This window comes from Ambystoma mexicanum, chromosome 10, assembly GCF_040938575.1.
Source record: "Ambystoma mexicanum isolate Mex_15411 chromosome 10, UKY_AmexF1_1, whole genome shotgun sequence".
Lineage (NCBI taxonomy): Eukaryota > Metazoa > Chordata > Amphibia > Caudata > Ambystomatidae > Ambystoma > Ambystoma mexicanum.
In genome coordinates, this window is record NC_090932.1 from 15,359,248 (window position 1) to 15,383,591 (window position 24,344).

Here is a 24,344-nt window from a genome sequence, read left to right on the forward strand (position 1 = left end):
CTGATTAGGGACAAAATAAGCAGAAATATTGAGAAGGTACTGTGAGTAAGGGATATGACACTGAAAACTGTTTCTTTTGTTTCTAAGAAATAATGTTACAATCAACTTTTTGAGTTGTTAGAAAGTACCCGTAAACTAGGCTTATAAGTAGATGTTTTGAGCAATAAAAACATTTTTTGTCTTGCATTACTGATACATGCTCTTGTCCTTTGATCGCCACATACGTTCCCTTCCTGGCCTCTTTTGTATAATATATCCATTCTAAGATGGATACACATTCAGCTGCATCATTTTAGCGCCCACCCGTTTACCCTGACGACTTGTATCCTCAGTGTAACTGCAGCTTGACGTCACCCTCTATATGATTGGGTGAGATAGTACAAGTGGGCTGGAAGGAGCAGAGGCGGGTTGCCCTGGCAGGGTGGGGGCCAGGCCAATAGGGGGAAGAACTGTAGCTCTCTGAGCTTATTCACCCTCCCTTTGACAGGGCCAGGTTCTCCCTGGTGTGGAGGACGAACCTGTTACTCCTCCACTACTGTAGGCTGTGCTTCAGGGAGAGGGGAGGTGTCCCCCAGCCATCAGCCAATGCCAGGATGCCGGGAAAGGCCAACCATTGAATCACGGGACACACCTCTCTGGGAAGCACTGAGCATGCAATGGAGTGACTGGCAGTACAGAGTTCAGAATAGGGTTGCTGGCTGCGGCACTGCCTCTTGCCAACATTAGGGATTATTCTTCTGTCAGAGAGAGCATGGACACTGCCAATGACGGGGGGCTAAGTCACCAGCCCTTAAAGCAGACGTATTCTGCATGTACACAGCTCGTAATGCTGCCACAAGCACTTCTGACAGCGACCACGTGTTTTATGGATAGCCTTCACAAAGTATCACCCCGACAGTCAAAAGAACCATTGTTTATTTTCTATCTATCATCGGAACATGTATAGTAATTGACTTATCTGGTACCAATGTATTTGATAGAAAGCAAATACTTAAATCAAAAATATGTTGCTGGTGATTTAATGTGGCTGTAGTTGGTGACCGGTACAGGGACCTCTAGTGACAGACTCTGGTACTACACCTTTGGATATTCACACTGGAGTCTGGCTCCAAGGACCTCTAGTAACTGTCATTGGCCCCTACTACTGAACTTGTGTGTTTTCAACGCTGGTGTCTGGCTCCAATGAGGGACTGTTAGAAATGGAATTTGGTACTAGGCCCTGGTATTTCCAACGCAGGCATTGGACTTCAGGGAATAAGTAATGGACTGACTACTAGTGAAGGCTTTTGGAAAAGCACCCTTTTTATGTCTGTGTCTAGATACAGAGATATCTGATAACTTCATAGCTGCCATGTTTCCCAGTTCCATGGTGACAACTGGAGCCAATCCTGATTTCTAGTGTGGGCTACTGGGTGTTGCTTGCAACACCGATAATCCGAAACTATTGCATTAGAGTAGAGATAAGGAGAAATGGCACATGTGGAGGCATACATAGCCTGCAGGTGTTTGCCTATTTGCCCACCATTGACTTCCCATAGCCATTCCCATTCATTCCTGCATCTCCCCACCCAAAACCTCTTCTCATGGGATCTCTTCGAGGTGCCTTTAATAAAGACTTAGCATCAAACTTTGCACTCAAAGTGCATGCCAGTCTTTTTTTAAAAACAGTCTTCTAAGAGTTAATGGGGCTCATTACAAGTATGCCGGTCTGGAAACAACGGTGCCAGTAAGCTTACCGGCACCATTGTTTCCGGAGTGGCATACTACAAGTCTGCCTGCTGGAGCCACCATGCCCAACAGGTCTGAGTGGCCACGGTAGGCTGACCGTCACGGAAGTACCAGCACCGTTAGTAACAGTCCCGGTGCTTCCATGGTCCACACTCCCATAGAGTCCTATGGGACTTTATGGGAATGGGGAACAACAATTTATCGGCGCCTAACTTTTTGAGCCACCGTGGTTGTAATCCCCTGGTGGCACCGGGAAGTCAGGCGCCGGTAAATATTCATGGGTCCGGCGGCAACCCGCCAGTAGCACTGGCACGGTTACAGCTGGACCCGTAATGAGCCCCAATGACTTAATTTGAGTTGTAAACACGCTACTGGTGTAATGAAGATTTCTTAACCAGGTCTGAATTCAGCCACTTGATTTATAAGCACTATGTGTGTCCTTCAATTAAGTATTGTTAAAAACAAGCATTGGCAAAAGTCCAGTTAATACCACTACCGATGTGACTAGCAAGTGTCTTTCCCATGCCAACACAAATGCCCAAACTGTTGGCATTGCCAATGCTTGTTTTACTATGGTAACAGAGGCATTGCAGTTACTTTTCAGGCAGATTATTTCTGCACGAGAGAAGAGAAGCGTGCTCTGATTCATCGTAGAAGCACAGATTCTTCATGCATCTCTCCAGGAATCTGTGGGGATCTGCAGAGATCTGGGTGCAACTTTCACATACATTCTCAAAGTCTGGTAAGTCCTTCATGAGGTTGTTAAAATGAGTTCCATTGAGTTTGATCATGGAAAGAAGTGTTATCAGGATTTCGCTGTTACAGAACTGTGGCAGCGCTGGGCATTTTATGGGATCTGTGGCTACCTTGTATGCTCTCAACCCATGATGGTGCATATTTTACATAGAAAGTCATTCAATTGCCCCCCAGTCCTGTACTTAGGGCCGCTTTATGTTGGCGAGCTCCTTTCAACCTCCCCTGATCCCCTGTAATCTTCACATGTGCATTGCCCACGGTGGAGAGAAGGGCGGGAGCTGGAGGTGAGGCCATCACTTTCAAACAGACGTGATACCTTTTCTGCCTGTAAAGAGGTAAGGAACTTGGCTCTTCCTGTAACAGAAGGTGAATTTGGGATTTCACTTCAGATGGACCAGTGGGTCTTGACATCAGTGATTTATAAAAAGAAAATGAAAAATAGGAAACATGTGGGTCTCGTAAGTCTGAATCTGCACTCCATGGAGGAATCTGCACTCCATGGAGGATGCCCCATCCCAGAGGAATCACAGAAGAGCTGAATCTGCCCTCCATGGAGGATGCCCCATCCCAGAGGAATCACGGAAGAGCTGAATCTGCACTCCAGGGAGGATGCCCCATCCCAGAGGAATCACGGAAGGGCTGAATCTGCACTCCAGGGAGGATGCCCCAGCCCAGAGGAATCACGGAAGGGCTGAATCTGCACTCCAGGGAGGATGCCCCATCCCAGAGGAATCACGGAAGAGCTGAATCTGCACTCCAGGGAGGATGCCCCATCCCAGAGGAATCACAGAAGAGCTGAATCTGCCCTCCATGGAGGATGCCCCATCCCAGAGGAATCACAGAAGAGCTGAATCTGCCCTCCATGGAGGATGACCCATCCCAGAGGAATCACCGAAGAGCTGAATCTGCCCTCCATGGAGGATGCCCCATCCCAGAGGAATCACAGAAGAGCTGAATCTGCCCTCCATGGAGGATGCCCCATCCCAGAGGAATCACAGAAGAGCTGAATCTGCCCTCCATGGAGGATGCCCCATCCCAGAGGAATCACAGAAGAGCTGAATCTGCACTCCATGGAGGATAAGAACATGCTATGATCAAGATGACGTAAGCAAATTTCATCACTGCTGAACACTGACACACGTAGGTGCATTAGACACAAAGTACATATGCATCCACCATGAAACTACACGAACAATTGGTCAAATTGCACTTAGACATGAAGAATATGCTTGCATCCAACAGAGCAGAAAACATATACGTTATATACGCTGAAAAGCAAGACACACAAGAACACACATAATGGTTGCTTAATGCAGAACACAACTAACATGAGTGGCCATGTAAAACAAAATGGATGGCAAAGATATGTTTGATTGAATGGGAGACATCAAGAAGCCCGAAAGTGCAGGGGGACCTGATTTGCTGAGTTAACAGAAAAGCCATATCCGAACAGCTCGGGTGATAGGCGCACATTCCTGCCAAGGTTACTGTGGAAGCAACACCTGAGAGGGCAGATGATACTGGTTCACAGGCTTGAGGTGCAGACCTCTTAGATTAAGCAAAGAAACAAGTAACATTGGAAGATCAGATTACCACCAATTCTGATTTAATATTGAATAAAGAGTAGCTCGAACAAGTCTCTAGAGGCCAAGGAAGGTAATGACACCCACATTCATATGGACCAAAATCCTAACAAATACAGTGCAGAATAATTCAAAATGTGGTCCCCAGACATGTGAAACGCAGTTGGCGGATAATGTGTATTCATTAGATTCAGAGACAGACAGACTGAGACCTTTGTTCCCATCCAGATCTCGGGACAAAAGAAACAAGGTAGTGCAATCTTGAAAGCTAAACGTCTTGGCTTGTGGCCTAGAGAATCAGATATGGTAATCTTATTGGGGAAAAGTAGCACCTTGGTGCCGTTATCACCAAGCCGTATTGATGCTCATGTGCTGGTAACCTTCCAAAGTGCCATAGCTGAGAAGGACATCACTGACCAGTCCCTACCCAGCTTTAACGCTCGTCCATCAACGCTGCAACAGCCAATTATATTGCATTATGATGACATATTTTCACTTGTATCTTTTTAGTAGGTGGTCTCAGGAGGAGCCAATGCATGTACTAACCCCTATGAAATGTATATCTAGTATATTCTAGTGTTTTGCTGCCTGAGAAAAGGGCTTTGGGAAATTGGAAAAAACGCTCGCTTTTAAACTTTGGAACTGACCTGCACTGCGAGCTGTGAGGGGGCTCTTGCAGGTGCTGGCATTAGAAACGCTGTGCTGAGGAGGCGGGGCTAGGGCCTGCCACGTGACCTATCACGTGATCCTACTCAGCCTCTAAACCCTTTGCCATCCGCCCGAGCGGTGTGTTTTGCTGCCTGAGAAAAGGGCTTTGGGAAATTGGAAAAAACGCTCGCTTTTAAACTTTGGAACTGACCTGCACTGCGAGCTGTGAGGGGGCTCTTGCAGGTGCTGGCATTAGAAACGCTGTGCTGAGGAGGCGGGGCTAGGGCCTGCCACGTGACCTATCACGTGATCCTACTCAGCCTCTAAACCCTTTGCCATCCGCCCGAGCGGTGTGTTTTGCTGCCTGAGAAAAGGGCTTTGGGAAATTGGAAAAAACGCTCGCTTTTAAACTTTGGAACTGACCTGCACTGCGAGCTGTGAGGGGGCTCTTGCAGGTGCTGGCATTAGAAACGCTGTGCTGAGGAGGCGGGGCTAGGGCCTGCCACGTGACCTATCACATGATCCTACTCAGCCTCTAAACCCTTTGCCATCCGCCCGAGTGGTGTGTTTTGCTGCCTGAGAAAAGGGCTTTGGGAAATTGGAAAAAACGCTCGCTTTTAAACTTTGGAACTGACCTGCACTGCGGGCTGTGAGGGGGCTCTTGCAGGTGCAGGCATTAGAAACGCTGTGCTGAGGAGGCGGGGCTAGGGCCTGCCACGTGACCTATCACGTGATCCTACTCAGCCTCTAAACCCTTTGCCATCCGCCCGAGCGGTGTGTTTTGCTGCCTGAGAAAAGGGCTTTGGGAAATTGGAAAAAACGCTCGCTTTTAAACTTTGGAACTGACCTGCACTGCGAGCTGTGAGGGGGCTCTTGCAGATGCTGGCATTAGAAACGCTGTGCTGAGGAGGCGGGGCTAGGGCCTGCCACGTGACCTATCACGTGATCCTACTCAGCCTCTAAACCCTTTGCCATCCGCCCGAGCGGTGTGTTTTGCTGCCTGAGAAAAGGGCTTTGGGAAATTGGAAAAAACGCTCGCTTTTAAACTTTGGAACTGACCTGCACTGCGAGCTGTGAGGGGGCTCTTGCAGGTGCTGGCATTAGAAACGCTGTGCTGAGGAGGCGGGGCTAGGGCCTGCCACGTGACCTATCACGTGATCCTACTCAGCCTCTAAACCCTTTGCCATCCGCCCGAGCGGTGTGTTTTGCTGCCTGAGAAAAGGGCTTTGGGAAATTGGAAAAAACGCTCGCTTTTAAACTTTGGAACTGACCTGCACTGCGAGCTGTGAGGGGGCTCTTGCAGGTGCTGGCATTAGAAACGCTGTGCTGAGGAGGCGGGGCTAGGGCCTGCCACGTGACCTATCACGTGATCCTACTCAGCCTCTAAACCCTTTGCCATCCGCCCGAGCGGTGTGTTTTGCTGCCTGAGAAAAGGGCTTTGGGAAATTGGAAAAAACGCTCGCTTTTAAACTTTGGAACTGACCTGCACTGCGAGCTGTGAGGGGGCTCTTGCAGGTGCTGGCATTAGAAACGCTGTGCTGAGGAGGCGGGGCTAGGGCCTACCACGTGACCTATCACGTGATCCTACTCAGCCTCTAAACCCTTTGCCATTCACCCTCGCGGCGTTAAGCCCGTTAGGGGTAAAGGGCGCCGGCTGTTATACGGCTGTTGGACGTGCTGTGGAGTGTGTAAAATAACTATTAAAACCCAGGAATCGAAGTAAGCTAACTCCACCACCCCAGGATAATACATTTTCACCACCTGGTGGGGGGGAGAGTCGGACTAAGGCCGCTCCTCAAGCTGTCGGGCGTTCCCTTACCGGGTGGGTTCTTTTCATTAACAGTTTGACACCACATTGATTTGGACTGAATCTATTATTTCCCAAACGACTATTTAGGCATTTTCTAATATGTTATGTGTTTTAACTCATGAACCAAAAGGTGTATTTGATTGCTAACACTCACTTTTTAATTGTTTACTTATCAATTGATGGTATCGGCTGCCCATTATTGCGGAGGATCTTTCCTCTCCCCAGTTTTATTTGTTTATTATTAATAGACGTATTGCATGTTGGGTATAGGTATACTTAAGTCTTCGTTATAGTAGGACTGATCTAATTTTTTACTTGTTGGATTTTATGGAGACGTGACTCCTTAAGGATAAATTAACATATATTATTACTAACTCTCTCTATTTCTATTTATATTACATTTGTACATACCTATTACTCGGTGTCATACTAATATGGCCCCAAGTACAGGCTCTAAAAAGAGGAAGAATAACATACCTACACCAAATACCAAACTAGCCACTCAGAAGCCTGGTAATGGGGAAAAATCTAAGAAGGGTGGTAAGAATGGAACTATTGGTGATGGTAAAGGTGTATTAGATCAACCTAAAATACTCAGTTTTCTAACTATTAAGGAAAAAGTAATGGTATCTGACAAAATACAATCTCTACCACCTCCCACTAATAGCTCTATGATAGATAATAATTCACTATTGACATTAGTACATAACTTTAGGCGACAATCTATGGGAACATGTACTAATTTGGAAATTTCTGTGGTTGAAGACACCGATATGAATAACAAAATTGGATCCAATTTGTCAGCTTCCCCAGACTTGAATAAATTTGCTCAAGGAGAAGAGGACTCTCATTCGTGTGATGAGTCATTTAACTCTAGGAGAAACTACTCGGAAATCGAGGATAAAAGTAATAGAAGTAGGGGGTGTGAAAACTCACTGAAATCAGGTGAGAAATTAGACGCCCTAACTACTATGATGGATGTTCTTTTGACCATCTGTACCAAATTGCTTAAAGAACATAGTGATATAAAATCATTGGTACTACAGAACATTGATAATACTAGATCACTTGGGATTATGATAGAGGATTACTGTGGCAATGACTTTAACAAGGAGAAAAGACATACCACGGAGCCTAATCAGGTCATAGGAGATCTGAGTGAGTTGGTTATGGTGGCTGAAAAAGAAAATGAGAATATTATGACACAGACTCATACTTCCCATATGGAACAACTCAACTCTAGGGAAAATCTGGTTGAAGAGATTAATAATAGTGTGAGTGAGATAGAAATAAGGGTAGCTCAAGGCTCCAAGAGGCGCACTAGGCGAAATAGGAAAAATAAGAAAGCACCTCGTAAAAGGATGGTGATGGCCAAGACCAAAGTGAATAAAACTGTGAAAAGAAATTCCATGTCTCTTGCTAACACCGCCCCATTAGACTCGGAATGTGTAGAAGTAGGGAACCACTATGAAATCATGGAACATCAAAAGAAGCTGGATGAAAGGAAAAAAGTGGCAATTAAAAGCAAGGGTCTAGAAAATTGGCTAAAGGGGAAGGGCGATATCATTGAGGAAAGTGAAATAGAGGACACGGTATCCACTGAAAATAACTTTAAATATGTTGAAATTCCATATAATAGTAATATTGGGCCCCTTACTAAAAGGGAGAAGGAAATTTATATCAAAGAGATGGAACGACTGGCCATGCACAGTAAGCAAAAAACAAGTAGGGTAAATAGTGTGGGAACAAATGAAGAACCCCTACTTATAGTGGGGAAAAGTATTAAAATCATAGAAAAATCCCCGACAGATGAAAGCCCTTTTCTTAACCGGGCCTGGTTACTTAACAAACTATCACATATTCCGCAGCTGCAAAATATTAACTCAGGGGATATTGAAACCATTATCCTACCTGAATATGGAAGCTGGAAAAATTGGGTTATTGTCCAATTTAGATCTGCGGTCTTTGTGGAACTCGTAAGAGAATACTCTGATGGAATATGGGGCAATAACTATGAAATTGTGATATGCCATTCTGCTATTCATAATGATTGGAATGACAAATACACGGAAGGGGTGGGAGTTACTTCTATTAATATGGAATTAAGAAATAAAAACGTACAAGCTAACTCCCAGGAGGCAAATACTATAATCCAAAATTGAGATAAGGCATATAATAATACTTTTAACCTTCTGTCTTGGAATAGTAGAGGTTTCAAATCCCTCCTACACAAGGAAGGCATACAAATGTTGATGGAGAGTGACATCTTTGCCTTACAAGAAACTTGGGTAACTGGGGAAATTTTACTAGATGGATATAGTATTTGGAATAAAGCTGCCCGCAAAGGTGAAAAAGGCAGGCCTTATGGAGGACTATGTATTGGGGTAAAAAATCACTTATCATTTAAACAGTATGAGAAGTATGGGAATCTACCTAATGTTATGTGTGCAATTATAGACAGGGGAAATCAATTAGGTAGTTTCCTTCTTATTAATATATATTCTCAACCAGGGCGGGAAGATATACAAGAGATTGGGGAACATATAAACCACACTATTGAAAGTTGGATCCGGGATTCCCCTGAGTCTGATATTTGTATAGTGGGAGATTTTAATGCCCACTGTGACTCCGCTGTAAAGGAGATGAACAGATGCAAAGAATTGTGGGAGGAAACAGCCATTATAGCATCATTGGAAACTCAAGAGGGTAACCTGATGGCGGGTTTAAATACACAGATTAGGCAGGGTTGTCGGTGGATGAACCTTATGACCAGCTGGGACCTAGAATACTTACAACCTCACTTAGGTCCAGGTGAGGGGGCAACTTGGACAAATGGGAAGGTAGGCTATAGGCTAGACTATATGTTTGTAAGTAAACAATTAAGCCTATCAACAATCTCCTTTGAACATATTGCTACCACTCTGAGTGACCATACACCCATTAGGGGCACATTTACTAAGGGCTCGGAAAGTAAATGTTGGGAAGTGAGTAAAGAGATGGACATACAATTTTCAGCATCCGGAAATAGGATCACATGGTCGGATAAAAATCTAATCATCTTTAATGAGCTGTTTGATCGGATGCCCTTTGAGGGGCAGGATATTGCATTGAATGGTCTCAATCCAATAACTAATTTGTTGGGTATAATTCGGAGGCTAAACAGCAAGGTAATTGTGAAAAATATAAGGGGTAAAAATCACTCCCACAAATATGATCAAATGATCTATGATAGAAAAAAAGAAATGCTGGGTGAGATTCGCAAACTTAAGCAGACATGTGACTTGGATGAAGAAGAGAGAAGTAAGAGAATTAAAAACATTAAGACTCATTACAAAAATTGGATCAAGGATTATAAGTATAACACCAGCAATGCTAATTGGAGGTGTTTATACAAGATATGTAAAACCCATGATTCAAAAAAATTTTGGTATCTATATAGACAGTTCCTGATGGATGAGGATAGTAGGGAAAATACTAATGTGAGCCAAGATGCATGTAAGCAATACATTACTGACCTCTACTTTAAGACTAGTGACATGTCTGCTAATCTCAATGGGATAAACTCATATGACCAAGATAGTATCCCCTTTGGTATACTAGATATTTTGAAAGTGATCTCTAAAATGAAATCCTCACGTGCCCCAGGCCCGGATGGCCTTGCAAATGCTGTCATAAAACAAAATCCTAAGAAATGGGCAGTAATTTTGCTCCAGCTGTTTACTGGTATATGGGAGACAGGCCGCATACCAGATAGCTGGAGGAAAGCCATAGTGGTCCCTATTTTTAAAAAGGGAGATAGAAAACTGCCTGATAACTATAGATTGCTGGCCATGGCAGACAGCAGTTGTAAGATCTTCTGCTCCCTTTTAGTGGAGAGGTTAAACATTTGGATAGAGGAAAAGGGACTGCTATCTACTCTTCAAACTGGATTTCGGAAAGGGTACAGTACCACTGATAACCTAACAATGCTGAATTACATTATAGCAGGGTCAAAGGATAAGGGGGAAAAACTATATGTGTGCTTTGTAGACTATTCGAAAGCCTTTGATAGTGTTAATAGGGGGCTTCTGTGGAAGAAACTAAGTGAGAAAAATATATGTCCCAAAATTTTGCACTTTCTGAGGGAAATGTATAGGGAAACCACTGTCTCCATCTGTTTGGGCAAAGGAGGGATGATATCTCCAGAGATCGCCACTAACACCGGTCTAAAGCAGGGATGTGTGACATCTCCCATACTATACAATTTGTATGTCTCAGATATGTGGGAAAGTTTTTCGACTATAAATAACTTTCCACCAATAGTAGCGGGAAAACCCATTTGTGGCCTGATGTATGCGGATGATACCGTCCTCTTGGATAAAACTCCAGTAGGGTTGCAAAGAATGTTGAATGGACTACTATTGTACTCCGAAAAGAATAACCTAAGTATCAATATAAACAAAACTAAGGTTATGGTATTTGGAGCCACCAGGCTTGAAAAGAAAAGGCTTATTTCTAGGTGGCAGATAAACTTGATTAAACTGGAGGTAGTGGAGGCCTACCCTTATTTGGGGATGCCTATTCTGAGCAATCCCTGCATACATTTCTTCCAAGAGGCGGTAAGTTTAAAAATAGTAAAGAAATGGAAAGTTATAAGAAAATATATCACCAGTAAAGGAGGTCACTCTGTCGAAGGTCTACTCGAGATATATAAAAGTTGTATTATTCCTGGAATTATGTATGGATTGGAAACTGTAGAAAGCAAATATCTGAGTAAGTTACATCTACTTGAAGGGAAGATTTGGAGACCAGCTTTAGGACTCCCAAATTCGGTACCAATACAAGCGATAAGTTGCGAATTGGGGCTAATATCCCTCTCGACCCTATGGAAAATAGAATGTTGCAAACTTTATTTAAGAATAATATTGGGGGATGGGGATGAAGGTAACATGCTCAACCTTATAGGTAAAAATAAAAGTGAAGGCAGATTTAAGAATCCCTACTTTTTAAGTTTACAAAAAATAGTATTAACTTTTCTTGAAGTCCTAGGATATAATGTACATATGGGAAAAGATAACATTATGTACATCAAGAAAAGCCTTAAAGATAAGGCCTTTATCTGGGATTTATGCGAAAACCAGTCCTATTTATACAAAAAGTCTAGATATTCCTCTTATGCTCTCCAAGGCCTCAAGCCTGCTACACCAAGACAATATCTGCTTAACACGGGAAATAAAGCTATGAGAAGATTCATACTACAATTACGGCTGAATATTCTCCCGTGTAATGAAATTATCGGGGCAAGAACAAAAACTCCTCGTGCAGAAAGATTGTGTAGATACTGTAATATCGAGGTGGAGACAGTAAGACATATTTTAACTCTCTGCCCAAACTTAAAAGAATACTATACTAAAGGGTATTCAAATTTAGTAGGGGACATGCAAAGAATTGAATCAGACCAATTTTGGTCAGTTATATATGACGGAGAAATTAAGGTTTTTATTGGGGCAGCCTTTTATATTTGGAAGCGTGTAATGGGATGTATTTTGTAAATGTGTTTTTAGAATCTAGTTTGTAAATAAGAATTAATTATTAAATGTGTTGGCTAATGTTTTTCTATGTGAAATATGTAACTATGTATGGTTAATGTAAACATTCTGTAGTGTATAAGGTTTTAATTAACCAAAAGCACTTTAAAATAAATAAAAAAAAAAAAATATCTAGTTCATTCCCCTAAACAATCCCTGCCCACCTTAGGTTTTCTAGGATAAAATATCAATTGTGATGTCATACCCATTTTTAAGGTACTGTTAAGCTTGGAGTTACTTGAGAGCTCACAGATTGTCATAATGTTTGTTGCTGTCCCTGTTTTATAAAGTTTTTAAATAAAACAGGACTTTGTTAAATTGTTGGACTCTTCCATTTTTTTGGGCATTGGAAATCCCCTGGCCTGTCCTCTTTGCTTCCTGACAGGGGTTGTCCACCCCACATTTACATACCTCCACCTTAGAGGTGGAGGTAAATGCATACAGGTGATGTAACCGAAGCCACAGGCGCTCCATATCCACTCAGGAAGGGTACATAAGGCCCACATCTTCCCCCAACACACTTTCCAACACCATCATTTTGCCACTGGCTTCTGTGAACATGGACGTGCAGCTGCTCCAGCTCCACATTGAGCTGGAGAGACTGGAAGAGCAGGACGCAGAGGAGACGAGCAGGACGTGGAGGAGGAGCCGCCATGTATTGTAAGCGCCCATACCCCAGGTCAGGCCCTTACCCTGGACCCTGATTGATAACCAGCTAATTACCCTTTACCTTCTGAACAGGGAGACCAATCGCTGAGCTGCTCACCCCGATCCATGGTCACATTGAGAGCATCAACATCAGTACAGCCTGACCCCCAGTACTGAAACTTGTCTTGATGCTGCATTTCTTGCAACGGGCACCTTGCAGCACACAGTGGGCATGCTGCACGGCATGCCCCAGCCCACATTTTCAAATATTCTCGTGTGGGCGCTGGAAAAACTCCTGCGCCATGTCTCCCAGCACAGGAGAATACAGGAGAATTCCATCAAGGCACGAATCTATGTAGCACACATGCCCAATGTAATAGCTGCACTAGACTACACACATGTGGCTAGAAATACACACATTGTACTACATGAACCACAATGCAACATTGCACATAATGTAAGAACACTCTTCAACACTGCAACAAAGGACAGTGACACTTTGTACTCAGGTGACCATGGATGTGCAGTCATAATGGTCTAGAAGCGGACAAAGTACAACTAAGCTCCCATCAGGTCATATGACAGGGAGCAAAGCACAGGCCCAACACAGTCACAATGACATGCAATCACAGACCTTTTCTTATAATCATTTTTATAATTGTTCTTTTATAACCGCTTAATAACGGAGACCAGTTTCTAAGTGCGAGACTGGGATTCGAACCTGTGTTGCTATGCGTGGTCTGGCTTCCAAGAGAAACGCGTTGCCCCTGAGCTATCCTCCTGGCCTTAAGTGACGAGTGCTGGCCATGACCTTTGTGCATGATGTTCCATGACGGAGCAAATGTATCCCAGAGTGAATGACTCCATATGCAAGTAATGGCATGGTAAATAATGTTGTGGGACGATACTTGTGAAATGCATGCACAGACTATCAAAATGCCGTTGTAATGGGCAACACATCCACAATGCTCTGTGACTGACACATATGACCTTTGCCTTACTGGTGACTCTGAATACCCCAAGCTAACATGGCTGATTACACCTGGGACGAATCCACAGACACCACAGGAGCTGGCCTACAAAGAGGTACATGTCCCGACCAGGCTATGCATAGAGCAGATCTTTGCCTTGTTGAAGGCTTGTTTACGGTGCCTACACCAGTCTGGAGGGACCCTAATGTACAGGCCAGAGATGGTCAGACAAATTGTCCTTGTCTGTGCCATGCTGCACAACATTTGCCTCAGGGTGAATGCTCCCCTGCTCCCTGATGAGGACAGAAAGGAGGGCTCGCAGACTCACTACCTGTGAGTGCTGTGCTGCCATGCAGTGAGAAAGAAGAGGGTAGGAATGGGCATCTGGTTCGGCAAGTACTGATTGACAATTTCTTCTCAGGCCAATAGACATGCAATTGCAATGCACCACTCCATTAAGTCACGTTATTATTTAAACACTTGCAAACAATAAGCAATATACTAGCATTGGTTTAAGTGAACAACTATTTAATGTGCAAATGTCAAACTACGCTCCCAAAAAACCCTCCCAAAACAGACCCCCAAATCACCTCCTGCTCCCAAAAAAACCTCTCAAAACACCATCCCAAAAACATCTCCCGCTCCCTATAAACCCTCTCCAAAAACCCTCACAAAATAGACCACCAAATCACCTCCAACTCCCCAAAAACCCTCTCAAAACCCCATCCCCAAAACACCTCCTGCTCCCAAAAAACCCTCTCAAAACACCATCCCAAAAACACCTCCCATTCCCAAAAAGCCTCATAAAACACCATCCCCCAAAACACCCCTGCAGTATCAAACAGTTGGCAGTTGCTTCCGGTGCCTCTTGGGCATGGAAACATGCTGCTGCACCTTGGGAATCAGGTGGTGCTCTGAGCTGCATCTTGGTGTGCTGGGTTGTGAGCCATTTGTGGGTGTAACAGAGGTGGAGGACTCTTACCCTTGGCCCCGGATATTCTGCAGTGTTAGCAGCATGCAGGCATTGAGGAACTCAGCAAAGCCGACATGCCCTCTGTCTGTTCTCCCATTGGCTGGCCAACTGGCCATGGTATGATATGATAAGTCATTTATAATGCGCCTGTACACAAGTGTTTCTAGGTGCGAGTAGACAAGGAAGGGAAGACAGAAGGAGGACCAAACAACAATCTTACTAGGCCTTGTGTCATTCAGATTGTGCATGTGGGGGGGGGTTAGTGGAAGAAGTGCCAGAGGGGGAGTAGGGAATAGTGCAAAGGAACACATAAGTGTTGCCAGGAAGTGGCTCACAAGTGCAAGGAGTCAGGGGACTGTAGGGTTGCAGATACAGTCCCTAAGTGGTTGGGGGCTTGGAGGACGTGCAAGGGCAACTGGACATGCAGGAGCCTGGGCCCGTAATTTCAGTGGGTGGACAAGTGACCAGTTTGAGCAGCAGACAGGGGCATCGGCAAGGAAGAGGGAGAAAGAAAGCAGAAGCAAAAAGGAAGGTCTTGGGAGGCTGTTCCAGATGGAGGCCCCAGTCGAAGACAGAGATATTCCTCCCACTCTCTGCTTGGAGTAGCGTCTGAACCTCAGAGAGTTGGAGGTGGATGAGTGCAGGGCTAGAGAAGGAAGATGCTTAAGAAGAGAAAGTTGGATGTAGTGTGGTCCCCGGCCCCAGAAAGCCTTGTGGATGATGCTGAGTGTCTTGATCTTGATCCTTGCAGCCACTGGGAGCCAGTGGAGAGATTTCAGTCCTGGAGGCATACGATCCCTGGGCTTGAGGCCAAGGATATGTCTTGCAGTCCTGTTCTGGATTAGTTGTAGAGGGCGAAGAGTAGAGGCAGGAAGATTTAGAAAGAGGCTGTTGCAGTAGTCCAGCCTAGAGAGAACCAGGGCTCTAGAGACAATTAGCTTCTGGGGGAAAGTGAGAAAAGGAAGAATACCGCTGAGGCGGTGCAGCCGATAGTGTGCCTTCTTAGAGATGTCAAAGATGTGAGGAGAGAAGGAGAGAGTGGAGTTTAGGATGACCCCAAGGTTCTTAGCATCACAGGAAGCTGCGGGTAGAGGGCCCAGGGTGGGTGGCCAGAGTGAGAGAAGGAAGGCAAGAGCAGGTGTCCCAGTGAGGAGGATCTCAGTCTTACTGGCATTAAGGCATCTTTGGAGGCACGCCATTCCTGAATTGTGGACAGACAGTCAGGTATGAGAGAAGGAGCAGAAGATGCTGAGGCGAGCCTGAAGGAGAGCTGGGTGACATCTGCATAACACTGAAAGGTAGAGCAGAAGGTAGAGAGGCGGTTGGCCAGAGGTGCCAGGCAGTGATTAACGAGGCTGGGAGAGAAATTAGACCCCTCGCGAACACCACATTTAGAGAGAGAGATACAAGACAGGAAGGACCCCAGTTGGACCTGGGAGGGTCGATCTGAGAGAAAGGAGGTCAACCAGGCTAGGGCCTGACCAGAGATACCCAGGTTGTCACAGAGATGATTGAGCAGGATGGCATGGTTGACCGTGTCGAAAGCAGAGGATAGATCAAGGAGAATGAGGACAGAAGGAAGGTTAAAGTCAAGGTCGTAGAGAAAGTCTTCACAGGTGTTCAGGAGAGTAGTTTCCATGCTTCTGGCTGCTCTGAAGCCAGACTGGTAGTCATGGAGACAAACAAAAGATTCAGTATGTAGATTAAGCTGGGAGATGGCCAGCTTTTCCAGGAGTTTGCCCAGGAGGGCAGTGATGGAGATTGGGCGGTAGTTTGCCAGAGTGGAAGTATCGGCTGAGGGCTTCTCAAGGAGATGGTGCACAAGGGAGTGCTTAAGGGGAGAAGGGAAGGTTCCAGTGGTGAAAGAGTGAATGCAGAAATCAGTCAAGGATGGAGCGAGGGTGTCGATGTGGCCCTTAAAGGTTCTAGAGGATCAGGGGAGCACCTGCTTTAACGAGACTTCCATAGATTGGACCTGTCTAGAAACATTGTCGGGAGTGAACAGGAAGAAGCAGGAGAAAGGTAGAGGAGGTACGGCCAGAGAGGGGCCCGGAGTGGTGGACAGAGAGGAAGAGGAGGAGGAGAGAGTGGAAAAGATGTCCTGAGTTTTAGTGGTGAACTGAGATGTCAGAGCCATGCAAAGGTCCTGGGAGGGAACAGAAGAGGCAGAGACTGCAGCAGGATTGGCCAGCTCCTTGCAGATTTTGAAAACGTTTGGCTGAGTTGTTAGAGGCTGCAGAGATGCTGGCTTGGATGTAGGCTCACTTCCTAGGAAGGATAGAGAGTCTGTAGTGCCTTTGGAGCAGGCGGCAGGCCAGTTTGTCAGAGGATGAGCCTGATGCCCTCATTTCCTCTCAGCCACCCAACACTTGCGCTTAAGGGTGGCCATGTCGAAATTGTACCAAGAGTTGCACTTGGATGCAGGTTTCAAACGGATCCTCATGACAGGGGCAAGGATATCCAGAGTATTAGAGATTGAGAGATGAAGGATGGAAAGGGCTGTATCAGAGTGTGAGTCAGACGAAGGTGTAGGAGGTGTAGCGGTGGCCTGGCCGAGGGAACGGGACATCAAGAGGCTATACCCCTGAAGGCGTCACACATGGCCTGCATATGTTCAAACTGCTGGACTGCCAATGCCTCAAGCGATGCCTGCGATTGCTCAATGGCATCTAGCCTTGCCCATACAGCCACCATATTGTGCCCAGAACAGGGTCCCATGCATCACCATTCCGCTCATTAATGCATAGGCTACAAGCTAGATGTAGAAAGATTAATTTAATGCAAAAGCTGTGAATGTTCATCAAAAAGTTTCACCACATGAAAAAATAATGAGAAAAGCAAACATTTTTCATACTAACGCTAAAATGCAAAACCTTATCCCTACCGACACAAACCATGCCTCAGTCATACCCAGACAATCCTACATACATGTTGAGAGGATAAAAATACAAAGCAAAAATATTGAAGAACATTGTAGAACACAGAAAATTACATTGGCTATTCCTGTCTGGCTCTGGCTCAAGGCCAAATAGGGGAACCAAAAACCTCCCAAACCCATGGTGAAAAAATCTACTGCTCGGTCATGCCAGTTCATGAATGGCAAATGTATGTTTCAATATATGGATCACTTGGTAAAGGCCAACTCGATTTTCGGCTGTGAAGTCAATATGTTTTCACAAAACCTCTGCCTTCATCAGGACCAAAGAACACAGCTTCTTTTAGGGGAGATTTCCGGCCAATAAAAACTGTCCATCTCACTCTTGCATCATCCAATCTAATTTAATATAATAGCTTTTTTGAAGCAGTAACTATGGCCCGAAGGCATCAACCAAGCGCTGAGCAACCAGTGAAGAAAAAGACCTGTTGAAGGAACATAAAGATCAGCGAGAACTCAGAAAAGCTGCATCGGAGAGAACATCACAGCCCGAAAAGGGATGGGACTAACCAGAACATTTAGGTACTTCCCAAATAGAGCCTATGCCCCTGCATGAAATAGAGAGAACCACTGACTTATTAGCGAGGGGCTGGAGGGTCCAATGGGAGCCAGGAGGAGAGGCAGAGCAGGGATTGCTGGCCTATAAAAGCCCTAGCGATCTAGATATACGTGAAAGGTGTTCGGGTGAGGCCAGGAAGAAAGGTGGTGGACCAAGAGAGCAGATTGGTGAGAGGGGACGTGGATCAAACTGCTGAGTAGACTGTGGTGGTGATGTGAGAGAGTGCATCTATGCTATTGTGAGAGACAGAGTGGTAGCCATTGAGTGTAGCTCTGTGAAGGGTGTGAAAGGTGAGTGAAAGAGAGAGACAGAGGGAGAGAGAGAGGAGAGAAAGCATAGGGAGTTGGAGTGACAGTGAAGGTGATTGTAGGCGACTGAGTGAAAGAGAGTCTGAAGGGGGTGAGGGTGGAGAGAATATGAAGGGAGGTAGTTGGAGATGATAGGCGAAGAGAGTGTGGTAAGATCAGGACACAAAGGGAGTAGACAGGGTTTTGAGATCTACAGTATTCAAGGATTGAGGTGTTAGAAAGGGGAGAAAGAGAAAGAGAGTGTGAGAAGACATTAGAGACAGAGGAGAGGATGCAGGGCGAGAAGTGGCGAAAGATAGAGAATGGGGTTTGAGACGAGGCCGGAGGGGAGAGTGGAGTTAGAAAAGAGGGGCGACTAGGAAGATTGATGAGGGCAGAGAGAGAAGGTACATAGAGAAGGGGAAAGTGACAGAAAGAGAGAAAGAAAGAGTGAGAGAAGGAGAGAGTGAGAAATGAACTTTTGGGGTCGGCCATTAGACAAAGTTGGAGAATCCCTCAGAAATTCTTGTAGGAAGCTAGCTAGAAAAGGCTCACGGGAGAGATGAGGGAATTTATGTACGTCAAAACCATGCATACTTACATCTATCATTCCTAGGCGAATGGGTGGGTAGAACGATTCAAACAAACCCTGAAGAAGCTACTAAAAAGATGCTTTGACAAGGATGGGAAACATCGTATGACTTAATATCCTGGGCTCTCTTAGTAGTTCATAAAGCACCCAAGTTGCCCACAAGAGTTAGAGAAGACAGAGACATTAGTGGTGACTATTGTACAGTATACACTGGGGACTTTGTGTATACGGTGGAGAGTGCCCCAGGAAGGTATAGAGGGGTGTAGGTACCACCTTAGCCAGACTAACTCAAGACTTGTTGATCTCTTTCATACATGGCACCTTACAGAATGTTTGATTCCTATTTGCTAAAGTCACTGCAACCAAAGAGAACAAATCGGCATTTTGAAGGTGGTTACTGTATTATTTCATAGTTAAAATTAGGATGGGAGCAACTGCGACCGTGAACACTTGAAATTTGGACTTGCCCTGAACCTGGACACATAACACATCATCACATGTGTCCTGTAGGAATTGAGCGTATATTGTCTGTACGCAGAGTTGTTGGGGGTGGGGGGGGGTTGTCACTGAATTTCTGATAAACATTGGATAGGGCCAGAGGAAAAGGCAGCGTTTGTTTTTTCCATGTTCTGTTAATAATTCTTCGTGTAGATTCACAAGCACTACCACCCAAATAGTGCCAGCCGATTTAACAGTAGAAAGAGAACATTGTTTTTATTTCTTAGAGCAACTCTTTTCAAGAAGGAAAAACATGTTTAGAGTCAAAAAAGAGGTTGTTCTAATTTAAAGAACCTCTTTAAAAAGGATCATATTGTACTGTACTAAAATCGTAACCTTTTTTTTATATATTGTGCAATGTTTATTCCTAATGATCAGTTCCAATATATATATTGTAGTCGTAATAAAATCATTACACGTGAAATCAAAGTGCATTTTGGGAACATAAGGGTGACCACAGCATTTGGCAAATGTGTCTGTGATAAAAGAGTTGCATTTGTGAATGACTAAACACATAATGCACCCTGAGGTTGGTCTCATTTAATTTTTCACAACACTCACTCTAACATCATTAGAACATGTTTAATAATTAGACATAAACCCTACTGTGGGTAATGTGATGACGGAGATGTGAGGTGCACGTGTTTGCAGCAGTGTAGCCGAATTTTAGAAGAGGAGCTGGAAAGGTCAGTGAAGTCTCAGGGTAAGAGCATGTGTGTTTCTGTGGTGTGTGGTGTGTGCTTGTATGCCCAGGCCCCCATTCAAATAAATCCTTAGAATAGTATTTGTGTAGGATGGCTGCTGCAATAAAAGTAACATTTTTTGAAATCACTGGAAAAACAGCAACAGTTTGGCGACAATTGTGGGAGTTAGAAATGTAGAAACATGGGTAAACACATGGCCCGATTAACAACAAATTGTATTTGTGGGAGAAAGTTGTGGCATCGTGCATGCGACCACCCACCAACTGCACAGTCATACAGATTGACAAAGAATCACTCATGTGGCACGTGCAACTTGCATCTACCACACTCTTCATCTACTTTGAGTACCCCAAGTTGCCTGCCTGTCTGCTCTCCTTTTTTACCTCTATCTGACCACTCTACCAGGAATCATCTGCCCGTGCAACCTCACCTGCTACAACTGCACCGATGATACTCAAATCATCCTAAAAATTCCCAAAACAAGCACCAACCCACATCCCGACCTTGAAGCTTGTCTCAGTGATATTGACCGATGGATGACAAGCAACCACCTCCTTTTGAACCCCGATGAAACTGAAATCATGTTGTGCAGCAATACTGCCCTTCTACGGCAACCGCTTCCTTGGCCCCCCCTCCCTTGGCCCCTGCCCCCTCCTTCCAAAATAGTCAAAACCCTCGGCAGCTCTATGGACTCAGGCCTAACCCTCTCCAGTAATATCATTAATGTATTAAAATCCTGCCACTACCACCTCAAACTCCTTAGACGCGTTTTCCCTTACCTCACTTATCCCAACAGACTCGCCGATTTTATGTTTATAGTTATCTCGAGACTGGACTATTCCAACTCCTTATACCTGGGAGCACTGGCATACCAACTTAACAAACTACAAAGAGCCCAAAACTCTGTCGCCAAACTCCTTCCATCCTCCAATTCTGCCAGGATTTTAGGATCCGTATTCTCAAACTTGGCCCCAACTCTGTGGATCTCACCCCCCCACATGACCTTCCTCAAAGCTCTAAAGACCTGCCTCTTTCCATAATGCCGCTTAAGACCTTCGAAGGCTGTGAAGACCCTACAACCTGCAGACAAATGATCAATGAAATACTGAGCAGTGACACCACTCAATGCGACTATTAAGTCACTAATTAAGCCACTCTGAACGCACTAACCGCAAAAACACGTAATGAAACCCAGAACAGTGGACTTGTAAGAATAAAACCTCACTCCAGACACTCGCCTCTGCTATCACTATGCTCACTCTACTCTACACCAACACACAATAGAGCGCAGCTACAAACCTCGATCAATTTCGGCCTAGCTGCTCACATACGAACAATACCCCACGAAGACCCCAACATCCTGCTAGAACATAGCTATACCTCACAAAACATCAGCCTAGCTGCGCACATAACCGTCCTACACAGGCCTAACGCAGCCAAAATTCAGTCTTGGAGACCAACCTCCTGACTGCGCACGTTCAACTGATCTCAATACCACCACCCCTAATGCTAGGCTGCAGCTACCATCAGGCAATCACATCAGCTGCACACATAATGAGTGCACCCAAGCACCCTATAACACATCACTCTCTCAACTGACCTGGACTACAGCCCCAGGGGCGTTCAACCCACAAGCGCTTTGAGGTCATACCAATGATATAGCGTTATACAAATGCCACATAAAATAACATTTTCAATCACAAATGCATCAGATTCCCAAACAGGACGGGCAAAAGTCCCAAGAAGTACAAAACAGACTCCAGATGTGAAAAGTTAAAAAGCTTTTTTATTTATCGGTTCCTGTAAGTGGAAAAAGTGCATCCCATTCGGGGAAACATGTTTTAAACATGATCTCTTGTCTCTGCTGGTTTGCCTGTGTCGCAAGACTGGCAGAATGCTGCAGAAATACACGTGCTTGCTTTGGGAATCCGCTTGCACCATGTGGCGACTGTCACTGGAATTGCAACACTGGTGCCGCTCCTCCATATGCAGATCTGGTGCCCTGGGGGCACACACCCCCTGCCCCCGCCAATTCAGTCCTGGAATCTTTCTTGAGTGAATCCTGTTGCAAGTGGCCTTTTTTTTAACAGTGTTATGAATTAGCCAACATTTGCGCCACGTGCAATTTGCGATGTAAATGCACTTTTCGCAGCCAGAATAAAATACTGCAAAATAGGCTAGTGTGTTCGTTATTTGTCTCAGTAAACACTGGAATTTACAAAACACAATCCCCGGAAACACGAATCCCTCATTGTATATCAATGTATTGCAAGGGCCAGATCACGTGCCTATCACAGGTGAGTGAGTGTCTGTAAACTTAGAAATATGTCATCAGATTTGGAAAAGTTCGAGCAGCAATTACTGAAGTCGGCTGGAGCAGCTGTCTGTGAGCAGGGCATTTAAGGGTGACTGTGCCAGCTTTAGTAATCCACCTGCTGGGGGTGAGTTATCGGGCATCATGTGATCCTCGTGAACCCGCCAGGAAGCTGCTTCTGTCCCTCCTGTTATCATAAAATGACCTCAGTCACCCCCTGCTTATCGTGGGCCACTATCATCCATGCACCGACTGTCCCTCCTCCAGCCTCACCCACAAAACACATCCCCCCAATTCCTTCATCCCTCATCATTCTTGGGTGTATCACTGTTATCGTTATTATTAATATCATTGTTCTCTTGGCATATGTCTAATCCCACAATGATGCAAGACTCTCCTAATCACTCGAGCAGTAGGAGCGGGCAGCCATTGGCTGGCACAGAGCATCTATAGACACGCGTCTGAACTGATGTGGCTCTTGCTAGTAAGAGGGCACACGGGCACCGCTTGTTCTCTCTGTCTATAATGCCCTGCAGATTAAGCGGCTTGTAGCTGGCATTACCCCTTCCTGCCGGAGCCAGCAGGGCGAACTTTGATTTCTTTTGGAATGTGTAAGGACAGCTCTGGACACTGTACATGAAAAAAAGCTTATTAGTTTGCAGGATCCTTTGTTAACAACGTCTCGAGCAAAGCAAGTGGGTTGCCAGAAGACAGACACGCAACAGGACCCCCTGAGCCCCCACACACCCTCTGCCCCCTTCAGAAGATTTTCAAGCATATGAGAAGGACACATGGCAGTCTCTGGGTGGCAGCCCCACTCACCATCTCATTCTCTTGGCCCTGGTTGAGCAGTGCGTGGCTGTCTGTCCTTTTCCTCTGTTTCCCCATGGCACAGCCCTCAGCGTTCCTTCTCCCCCAGCGCTGGAGTGCTGCAGAATATCCTCTGATCAGGGGAACGTGTGGTCTATGAACGCCTCCGCCCCCACCACAGGCACACCTCCTGAATAACCAGCTCTGCTCGATGCAGGAGACTGCTCAGAGGGCTGGAGGGACTGTGCCCCTGGGGGCAATGAGCCAAACGCTGCCTGGGATAGTGCCATAAACAGTATGAACTTTGCTCCATTCCTCCACTTAACTCCTACTCTGGCAAGAAAACTAACAGCGTTTGGAGAACTGTGCACTCTCCACTTGCAGGCAATATGTTGGCATACATAGCGATCACATGGCTAGAGATCTGTCACATATTGACATGATATGCCTAGGCACCCACAACATATGACTAGCATTGGTGTCACATGGCCAGTTGCAGCATTTTCTAGGCATTGCCATCACATGCCCAGCCGCTCCCCTTGCCATTAGAGCATGGCACTGGGGATTTTGAAGCCCTTGCCCCAACCCCCAGGCCGAAAAACCAATCTCTGCGACCCTTTGTTCAGCAGAGGAACATGTCATGGTGTTTCAGCAGGCATGCTGGGTAGTGATGGGATAGTGTTTCTGCAGGCATGCTGGGGAGTGATGGGATAGTGTTTCTGCAGGCATGCTGGGCAGCGATGGGATAGTGTTTCTGCAGACATGCTGGGCAGTGATGGGATAGTGTTTCTGCAAGCATGTTGGGCAGCGATGGGATAGTGTTTCTGCAGGCATGCTGGGCAGCGATGGGATAGTGTTTCTGCAGGCATGCTGGGCAGTGATGGGATAGTGTTTCTGCAGCCATGCTGGGCAGCGATGGGATAGTGTTTCTGCAGGCATGCTGGGCAGTGATGGGATAGTG

General features: G+C 45.5%; 1 protein-coding gene across 3 annotated transcripts in view; it reads right to left on the reverse strand.

Moving 5' to 3' along the window:
* LOC138491102 (probable cation-transporting ATPase 13A4) overlaps positions 1 to 23,602 on the reverse strand; it is a 995,403-nt gene extending 971,801 nt beyond the window's left edge. For 2 of the 3 annotated variants that reach the window (XM_069617423.1, XM_069617421.1), the window contains exon 1: positions 23,396 to 23,602. In XM_069617423.1, the coding sequence (XP_069473524.1) occupies positions 23,396 to 23,461 (66 nt within the window). In that variant the 5' untranslated portion in view covers positions 23,462 to 23,602. The remainder of the gene's footprint in view (positions 1 to 23,395) is intronic. The other variant, XM_069617422.1, reaches the window with a different exon arrangement.
* Between the last annotated feature and the right edge of the window lie 742 nt (positions 23,603 to 24,344).